This window comes from Sinocyclocheilus grahami, unplaced genomic scaffold, assembly GCF_001515645.1.
Source record: "Sinocyclocheilus grahami isolate Dianchi unplaced genomic scaffold, SAMN03320097.WGS_v1.1 scaffold205.1, whole genome shotgun sequence".
Classification (NCBI taxonomy): domain Eukaryota; kingdom Metazoa; phylum Chordata; class Actinopteri; order Cypriniformes; family Cyprinidae; genus Sinocyclocheilus; species Sinocyclocheilus grahami.
Window position 1 is genome coordinate 270689 of NW_015505384.1, and position 10215 is coordinate 280903.

A 10215-nucleotide genomic window follows, 5' to 3' on the forward strand; every position below is an offset into this window, starting at 1 on the left:
GAACTTGAAGCAAGTTACACTCTCATCTACAAAGAAGTGAGACAAACTAGCTACTTGCTTACGGAGCATAAAAGTGCATATTATCACATGCTTCATCAAAATATGCCAGCTGAGCAATCATCTGTGATGATTGACTGTTATCTATTAAAGATAACCAAATATTTCAGCACAACAGTTAGACCTATGATTACATATTTCAATAAATATAGAATTATAATACACAAATGAATAATTTAGTTGAAACAATAAATAACACACTAATTCACAACACACAAATCTCATGTCTTCTTTCAATGAAGAGCCAATTTACAAAAGTCTGTAATGAAGTAATAATTTCACCCTAGAATACATTCTTTCAACACCTCTGAACTGGATCGATTCAAGACCGGTTTGCAACAAGACACTTTGGAACACTTAGGCCCAAGAGTTACTCTACGCAAGTACATGAACACAAACGCTTAGCTATTTTCACATGTTGCCGCATTGTAAATTTGTCAGCAATTCATAATGATACGCAAATACACGTTGCATTCTCAGTGTTGCCACAAGGGGTGCTATACAATAGCGTAATTTGTCTTCTTCTGGGGTCAGTTTGTTGAGAATCCGTTCAAGTTGAGTCAGTTCAAGTTGGTTAAACTGGTTAAATTGCTACCACAATAAGTGGCCATTCACACAGAACGTTGAGTTTGCGGTTTAAAACGTGGGGTGCAACGGAGCAAAAAAATAAATAAAAAAACTTTATGATTTAAACTTTATTGCAGCGCGAGATGCTGCAATAGACGCGAGATGCAAACGTCAAACATAACCGTCTAGCACATGTTTACATAGAAAAACAATGAAAAAGCAGAGCTTTGGAATGCAAAAATTGATTCTGTGTGAATGGCCCCTAATACCACATCCAATTAAGTGGCATTAAAGGTGCGCTAAGAGATTTTTGAAAAACGCTTTTGACCACAGTGTCGGACCGAGTCCCAAAACAAACTTGCAGCCAATCAGCAGTAAGGGGCGTGTCTAGTAATGATAAAGAGAAGAGAGCGCCCAGTGAGTGCACAGGACAGATATTAGCAGATCGACTATAGATAGCAAGAGATGGCAGATATAAAAAAAGAGGACAATTTTGGAGGAATAAAACATTAAAAAGAAGGGTTACGATCATGCAAGAGGTAGGACCCACATAAATATCGGAGCAGCTTTCCAGTGGTGGAGAAACTCAAGGAGCGGAAGGGAATCAGATGCCAAGGTTGCTTTGTTTCTTCTTGATAGGTGAGTTACGTTGATTTTGCTTTTTCACACAACTTTTCTGTGTTGGCTTTTGCTTGGATATGCTGCGGCCGGCAGGCATAGCAGATTCCACCACTGTCGCTGCCAGGGTTGTGTACGTTCGTGTGGGGCGGAGTTATCAAAATAGGGGCGAGGTTCTGTTGGGGTATGGGCGTGTTTGTTTTGGTGCGTTCAAATATCAACATCGTTTGGCAAAAATCCCTTTCGGCAGGCATAGCAGATTCCACCATTGTCGCTGCCAGGGTTGTGTACGTTCGTGTGGGGCGGAGTTATCAAAATAGGGGCGAGGTTCTGTTGGGGTATGGGCGTGTTTGTTTTGGTGCGTTCAAATATCAACATCGTTTGGCAAAAATCCCTTACTGCGCCTTTAATATTAAGAGTAACTCTGCCGCCCCCTGGAGTAGCCACAGCAATGACAAAACTTAAAGCTAATGGCACTAAAACATGTTGCTGGTTAAGCTGTTGATTAAGCCAGTGTTTCTATTTAGGGCTTCTCAAACGAACAGACTGCAATTCCATTTTGCACCACTATTTGTGCAAAAAGTAAACGCTGCAGCTGCAGCATCACATAATGACACAAATTTTGGCAATCCCAAAAAAAAAAAAAAGATTTCAGCGGTTGAAATCATTGACTGAAACTTTTCTGATGGCACGTATCGACTATGTCAGCGTCTACTTTGTGCACACAACGTGTGTTTGTCTGTTGTATAAGATACAATGGACAAACAGGTAAACCAGAAATGATGCTAAAGCAGCAAAATGTAAAATTTATTCAGCTAAAATATTGAGAGGAGGCTCATTGCCAAAGACTTTTACTATGACTGGTTTATCATCTGCTGTATGAACACAACACCCAGAATGACATACTGAGTTCAAATACCCAAGCTTTGTTTTCTGTTTCGGTTTTCAGCTAAATGAAATCTTTAATTTGGGTTTTGGTGCATCACTTGCTTTAAATATGTACAACAGACCAGCTGCATCTGCATCTGTGTTTGTGTACTCCATAGAGTAGATTTCTGGCCTTGGGTTTCAGAATAGAAACCACTGAGTAATCAATACTGATATACACTCTTCTGATCTACACAACATAAAATGTAAAATTCCAGTTCTACTATATTGAAACTTATTTCAATAGTCTATTAGTCTTTCGAATTATTCAATACATTATTTTACACTTTTCAATACCTAGTGAATAGAAAACACAATTTATCCACACTTTCAGCGTTTGAATTTGTCAAGTTAACCTGCAAAGAAGTATAGTATCTTTCTAAACAGATAAATGGCAAAAATAATACATGGAATGTTTTGAACATCAAAAAACACAATTATACCAAAATTTTGTACCTGCAATAATTGTGTGTTTCTTTTAAAAAGTAATATTTTGGGCAAATTCTAAAAGCAAACGATAACACCTGACATGACTCAAGTCTTTAGTACACTATATTTCGGACTACTGATCTAACCCAGGCTTTAGTTTCGGAGAAACAGGAAGTGTTCAGGTAGGTTAATGTGAGTGTGAGCTTACACGCTTACAAGCTAGATGCTCCGTGTTCCCCACACTCGGATTTACCATACCGTCGATCTATCTTGTAACTAATACATGGGCAAATGACTGTAAAAGCGTATTTTCGACTGCAGATTAGGTTGTGGTGGCTTGAGCCATCAGAACTGTGCTGTGTGACAGAAAAGCAGAATACCGACTGGAATGATGGCCTGGGGTCAGGATGGGGAGGTGTGTCCCGCGCTGTGCTCTCTAGGGCTCCCAGTCGTCATCATGGTGCTGAGAGGCGATGATAACCACAACGGTAAGGATGGTGCAGAGCACGATGGAGGCGATTCCCACCGCCAGACTGATGAAGGAGAAGTTACGGGCCTCGCGCGAGGCGATCTCTGCTGTAACCATGTCGCCTCGAGCCACAGCGGTACGCACCTGAACAAACAGATTCCTATTTAGTAGATATCTAGGAAAAATAGATAAAATACCTGTTCACACCAAATCTGAATTAAATTAAATTAAATAGTTTGATGCTAAGAAAAACCCTAATTGAACAGAATTCTGTGTAAATCATTGTAAACTTAAATAATACAATGTCACACTGAAATGCAGCCACTAAAAACAAATAGGACAAAAATATTCTATTTACTAGATAACTATAATAAATTGATAAAATACCTGTTCACACTAAGTCTAAAATTTAATTGAATTAAATCATTAAATGAAATTGATGCTACAAAAATGTAATTGAACGAACACCAAGTCTGAAATTAAATTATTAAAGGAGGTTAACTTCAAAAATTCTAAACATTTTTTAATTCTGTGTAAATTGTTTGTAAACTTAGATAGACAATGTAACACCAAAATGCAACCACTAAACAAATGATAAACGATCCTATTTAGCAGATATCTAGAAAAAATTTAGAAAAAATACCTGTTCATGCCAAATCTGGAATTAGATGAAATGAAATTATTAAATTGTTTAATGCTAAAAAAACATAACTGAACAAAACTGTGTGAATCGTTTGTCAACTTGAAATGCTACCGCTAAACACATATCACTTAAAAATCCTATTCAGTTGATATCTAGAAAAAATGAATAAAATGCCTGTTCAAAGCAAGTGTGAAATTAAATTAGTACATTAAATTAAGTTGTTTGATGTCAAAACAACCAAACTGAATGAAATTCTGAATACTGAATGTAAATTATTTATAAAACAACCACTAAACAAATAAATAAAATAAAATCCTATTAAATAAAAATAAAATAAAATCCTATTTTTGTAAAAAAAGAATCTAGAACAAGTAGATAAAACACTTGTTCACACTAAAGCCTCGTACACTCCGGGACGATTATCGGCGACGTTTTTCGACGCGTCTTTTGTGTTCATACCCAAGCGATTTTCGCAGGCGATGAGCCGAGTGAACGTGCAAATTCACTCCCTGATATTAGATGGCGCTTAATGAAAAACAGAAATACCCCAGTACACATCGAATCCTATTTGATCTGCAATTCCTCTCTATAACAACTCCCTCTTATCGAGATTTTTGTAGTCGCTGTCGCATTTGTCATAAAGCCCTTTGTGTTCAGACACCAATGAGACCAGCAGCTCTACATTCATCTTGCCTCGATGCATTTTCTTGGTCTACTTACGTCCTCTTCGTCATTAGGTATAAATGTGTGCTCGGCAAGACCGTTTTGTGCTTGAGTGCCACCAAGTCGTGTTTTACTGTAACTTCAGCAGCTCCAGGCACGTGAACAAAAGCACCAATCTCATTGGTCGGCCAGTTTTTAGCGCGGCACATCAAACCAAAAAAATGAGCCTGAGGCGTTTAAAAAAAAATTACGCTTTTACGCCTCGCGTTTTGTGCGTCGGTGTGCACACTCACATTGGCGCCCTTTGTTTAGTCACGAGGCGTTAAACGTCGGCGATAATCGCGCCCGATATTCGTCCCGGTGTGAACAAGCCTTAAGTCTGAAATTTTAATTCAATTAAATTGATTGATGTAAAAAGTCTAATTGTGTGTAGATAATTTGTACACATAGATCATATTCCACATTGAAATGCAACCATTTACCTAATGGTTTTATAATCATGTGTTTAGTTCTTAGTAGTTCTTAGAAGTGTGTGAACAGCAAGCATGAAACAGAAATGATATCCATGAGCTGATTCATATCTCAGCCCTGCTGGCATCAGAGCATCAGAGCTCGGCCTGGGCTCAGTTACCTGCACGGCTTTGATGATGGCGATTATTCCTGTGGGCCAGAAGCAGCAGACGGTGGTGAGGACGGCGATGGGCAGATAGTCGTGAGGAGGACGACGAGACTCCATCAGAGCAATGCCGTTTGGCATATGCATGGCCATCTGGCCGGGGGAAACACCTGGATGAGGTGCACCGTTGGGCATGTAAGGCTGCGTCTGAGGAAAAGAAACACACAGGAAAGGCCATTCAGCTTACAGAAACTGGTGCACAATTCAGGTGCATAATTCCTATATTTTTACTGGACATGACATTACAATACTGGACAGGCATTATTTCCTTGAAAATTTGTACATTTCTTACATTTTTGACAATCACAATTTTTGTTTCTTTAGCAGCACATGAAGTGAAATAGGGCTGCACAATTAATCGAAATAAACTCATTTTAGGAAATTTTAGGAAATTGTTTTCCCGCATAATTACCAATATTTTTGTGGACAAACGTTTTCAGCCTTTCACAAGATTTGTAATGAGAAACCTTTCTAAACATGCTGTCAACTAAACACCAGTTTTCCGCCAAAATAAAAGCTTGAAGGTTTAACACTTGAAAGTGAAGAAATTAACACATAACTATTAGTATTATAACATTACTATTGTAGTGTAAAACATAATTATTATTATAACTACTTTACCGTACAATTTTATTTTTACGATAGTAATATATTTCGTTTTCTTTTTAATTACCACATTTTTTATTATTAACATATCGCAGTTCAGAATGCAGTTCAAAACAGAATAGCAATATATGACAAAATAATCACAATTAATTTTTTTAAATAAATTGTAGCCCTAAGCTTAAATCATTTATTTGGAGCTGAATTAGTTTTTGCTATGGTACAAAAATTGGTATAGAGAACCATGACATTTTACTGGAATCTAAATCTAAAAGGAAAATATCTATTAAACATTTATATGAAATATCCAATATCAGCCAAAAAATGTTGAGGTTTTACTAATACGTTTTCAAAATGCACTAATATTAGCAGATAAGAGTTATAGTCCGGATATATCATGCATATCATCTCCGCTGGTATATTTCCATCTTGGGAAGGTATTTGTTCTCCAGGGATGCACGGGAATCGCATCACATTTCACATAATCTTTTAAGCATAAGAGTAGCTGCATATTTTATTTAAAGAGCCAGCCTATGGCTATTAAAATAACACTCAAAAAATAACATAAAAATACATACCATTAACAGAACCACTCATCTCCCTATGTTTAACTACAGTAGTATGTAGTATGTTGTATCCCGCTCTCATGCTATATACTTCTGGATTATCCTGTGCAATTAAATGAATGCCCACTCACCCCTGTGCCTATGGGATAGACGGGCACGTAGGCCGTGCATGGCTGCAGCTGAAGGGGGTATCCTGGATGTAAATAGCCCACTGGGGGATGAGGGACAGTGCCTACTGGTCCGTGCGTCTGCACCGGGTATCCGTTTGGAGCCCCCTGGGGCCCAAGGGTGCCACAGTGGAACTGGGTTTCCTGCAGGTACCCCTCTGATCCAGGAGGAGGAGGGGGAGGGGGGTAATTGGGCTGCGGGGCACAGCCGGGTGGAGGAGGATGTGGGGGCATGTTGGGGTCCTGGGTGGAGAGGTAGGGAGGCGGAGCCATCTGCATCATCGGCTGAGACATGGACTGCCTCCCCGCTGCCTCCTCCAATCCTGAGCCATGACAGATCCACAGTCATAAATCACAAATAAAGACAATTATTCATAAGAGCAAAGGCCTGTTCACACCAAGGATGCTAACTATAACCATAAAGATAAATGTCTAATTCTTTGAAAATAGAGAAGTTCACACGGCAGCTATGAAGGTAGCACAGAAGAATGATTTAAATGGAATCACTAGCAGGACGATTCTTTCAAGCTGATGAACGATAAAAACATTGACAGCCAATCAGAATCCACCCGACTTTAAAAATCTCAAAGCATTTAATGCATCAGGCGACAAAACTGCAGCTTGTGCTTATAATAAATGTTATAATCCGGTGGCGTGGATGCAAATATTTTTATAGTTATAGTTATCTTTATATAGTTATCGTTCTTGACGTGAATGGGCCTTAAGACATTGATAAAAGCAAAAAGCAAGACATTTGGAAAACTTCAATTGCCTCTTCAACTTCATTGCCTCTTGTTCTTTCTAAATGTGACATCAATTTAAAGCATATATAAGCATTTAAGCATATCTTTTTTAATTTAAAGGGTTAGTTCACCCAAAAATGAAAATTCTGTCATTAATTACTCACCCTCGTGTTGTTCCAAACCCGTAAGACCTTCGTTCATCTTCGGAACACAATTTAAGATAGTTTTGATGAAATCTGAGGGCTCTGTGACCCTCCCATAGACAGCAAGGTAACTACCACGTTCAAGGTCCAGAAAAGTACCAAGATGATCGACAAAGTAGTCCGTGTGACATCAGTGGTTCAACTGTAAAGTTACGAAGCTACGAGAATACTTTTTTGCGCAAAGAAAACAAAAATAACGACTTTATTCCACATTTTCGTCTCTACTGCGTCACTTTGGACGTGCGTTCACGACAGTACCATGACGCGAGCGTGTGGCGGCGCAGGCGCTGACCCAGATCCTGCGTGATGTAAAGCTTCGTAACTTTACAGCTGAACCACTGATGTCACACGGACTACTTTGTCGATCATCTTGGTACTTTCCTGGACCTTGAACGTGGTAGTTACCTTGCTGTCTATGGGAGGGTCAGGGAGCCCTCAGATTTAATCAAAAATATCTTAAATTGTGTTCCGAAGATGAACGAAGGTCTTACGGGTTTGGAACAACACGAGGGTGAGTAATTAATGACAGAATTTTCATTTTTGGGTGATCTAATCCTTTAAGCATATATATGCATATATACATACATACAAATATTTAAAGGGGTCATGAACTGAGAAATCAAAATTCCCTTGATCTTTTGACATGTAAGAGGTCATTGTACTATTAAAACATCCAGTAAGTTTCAAAACTCAAAACTTTCTCGTTAGTCTAAAAACAGCGTCCATCTATGAAGCATGTAGGCTGTCAAACATACACAGCTGTTAGCCAATCATATCAGTGGGCGTTTACTTCTGAGTCTACAATCCTCCACGCCTATTCAAACAGAGCGCTCCGATGAGGGGGTCAAAACAGGACAGAAAATAGCCTATTACTTCTAAATGATGATGGTTTTTGACGTTAAAATCTTGATAACATTATAAGTGGACTTCAGAGAACAGTACAAAATAATTTGAAAAGGCAGTTCATGACCCCTTTAAGTATTCTGAGAGCTCCCTGCAGAGATATTTTGAGGTGATTTGTTCACCGGGACGCTCTGATTGGTGGAGCTTTTTGCTGAATTGTGGGAAAAGTAGTTTTTTCACCTGGCATTCTGCTTATAAAAACATAAGTTAAAATAATAACTGATGGTCTCAACAACAGCATATACCATTGATTAACAACCTCAGAGCGCACAGCAGTTCTGTCTTTAAAGGTTTAGTTCAAATCAATTTCCCTACGGAGAAAATGAATGGAATTTTTAACCTGACCTATGCACGCTATTATTTATTATGCTATTGTTATTATGAGATTTACACCAGCTTGTGTCACCCCAGAGAGTTCAGTGTGTGTTTCTATGTGTAAACGACTGTACTCCTTCAGCAGAATATATAGAGTTCAGGATGGTATAGAGGGGTTTCAGGCACTGCAATTCATATTTAATTAGTTTTAAGTGGGAAAAAAGAAAGACACAGGGATACATACTAAATGCATCATTTTCTGAGCATAACCTTGTCTATTTGCGTCCTCTTTTCTTTTCTAACATCCTGCAGATTTGGTATATTAAACAATGAATATACTTTAAATATTTGTCTAAATGGGTTGACAAAGAGATGAGCATGCACTCTAAAAAATGCTGGGTTAAATACAACCCAGTGCTGGGTAAAACAGGGACAACCCCAGCAATTGGGCTGACCCAGTGGTTAGGCTAAATGTTAAATGTTTAACCCAACCTTCTGGGTAGTAACCCAACCGCTGGGTCAAAACAACCCAATTGCTGGGTTTGTCCCTATTTTACCCAGCACTGGGTTGTATTTAACCCAGTGCATTTTTTAGAGTGTGGCTTTTATAAGATTGCAAGACACTGACTCATTACACTGAAATAATGTTTTTTTTTTTTAAATCATAAGAAAAAGTACTGATAGGCTAATCCAAAAGGTTCTTTTATGCAAACCATACCCGTGTTATTTCAGAAAATCACGCTATAATTTCAAGTGATTTAGGGCCCTCCATCGCACAGCGCGATGAATCACGGACCCAAGGGACCTGAAGCCTGAAATAGGGCTTCATACAACAGCATTCAAACCACATCCTTCAACGTGCATGTATTCTCTCATTTGATGAAACTCCACACAGCCGTTTATAATGTAGCCTATATGTTAAACACGACACTATATCCGAGAGAATAACGAACACGACGGCTGTGTCTCAAATACTAGCGAGCTGCCTGCACAGACAGCGTTTATGGGGATCATCTGCTAGATGTATTTCTTCGAAAGGCGCATATAATGCCCAAAACGCGCAGCATGTGGTTATCACAGGCAAAGCTGCAGCACGCGACTGTAGACCTCACGCGCTTTTGATGCCTAGGTAGGCAGCTTACTAGGATTTGACACACAGTCTGAATATATGACTATATACAGATGAAATAAGGATGAACACTGAAACAATAAAATTCACGAATGGTCGTATAATTCGCTTTAACATGTCATCGTCTCTCAGTCGTTTTATAATAAATACCTTTGATTTAAATAAGTCGTCCAGCTGCATGAATGACCAAATACAAAAATAGACATTTTTACCGTGTTTTTCCGACGACATCGCGTTTATTTATCCGTTTCGACGATGTTCGGGTTGTCCCTCCAGTAATAAAAACCCAAATCCAACCAGTGCGTCTGTCTTTTTGTGTCGGATCACAGCAGACGATGCCGATGATTTCTCCAGGCTAATTATAACGCATCTTCAGATGGCAATCCTGATGTATGCTGTGTGAAGGCTGGGTTATCTGGGCGTAAAAGCGACTGGATGTCTTTTGCTGCTGTTTTCCACGCCAGCATCCAGAGCAGCATCAGCAGCAGCAGCAGAACAGGTTTCAACTAACGCATCTAGTTACACTGAACTAACCAG

At 39.0% G+C, this 10215-nt stretch overlaps 1 protein-coding gene across 1 annotated transcript; it reads right to left on the reverse strand.

Annotated features, from left to right (window-relative positions):
- Positions 1 to 1495: 1495 nt before the first annotated feature.
- On the reverse strand, positions 1496 to 10187 carry LOC107595589 (proline-rich transmembrane protein 1-like). Its single transcript, XM_016286036.1, has 4 exons — positions 9891 to 10187; positions 6350 to 6708; positions 5005 to 5196; positions 1496 to 3211 (listed from the first exon to the last, which is right to left on the reverse strand). The coding sequence occupies exons 1-4, from the start codon at positions 9907 to 9909 to the stop codon at positions 3035 to 3037; spliced, it is 747 nt and encodes a 248-aa protein (XP_016141522.1). The 5' UTR covers positions 9910 to 10187; the 3' UTR covers positions 1496 to 3034.
- Between the last annotated feature and the right edge of the window lie 28 nt (positions 10188 to 10215).

Bases quoted from the DNA above. Each gene is read 5' to 3' on its own strand.
- LOC107595589 (XM_016286036.1), bottom strand. The intron at 5,197-6,349 runs GTGAGTGGGCAT...TCTTTTCCTCAG, and splicing joins TCTATCCCATAGGCACAGGG to ACGCAGCCTTACATGCCCAA. The intron at 3,212-5,004 runs GTAACTGAGCCC...CTGTTTGTTCAG, and splicing joins CCATCATCAAAGCCGTGCAG to GTGCGTACCGCTGTGGCTCG.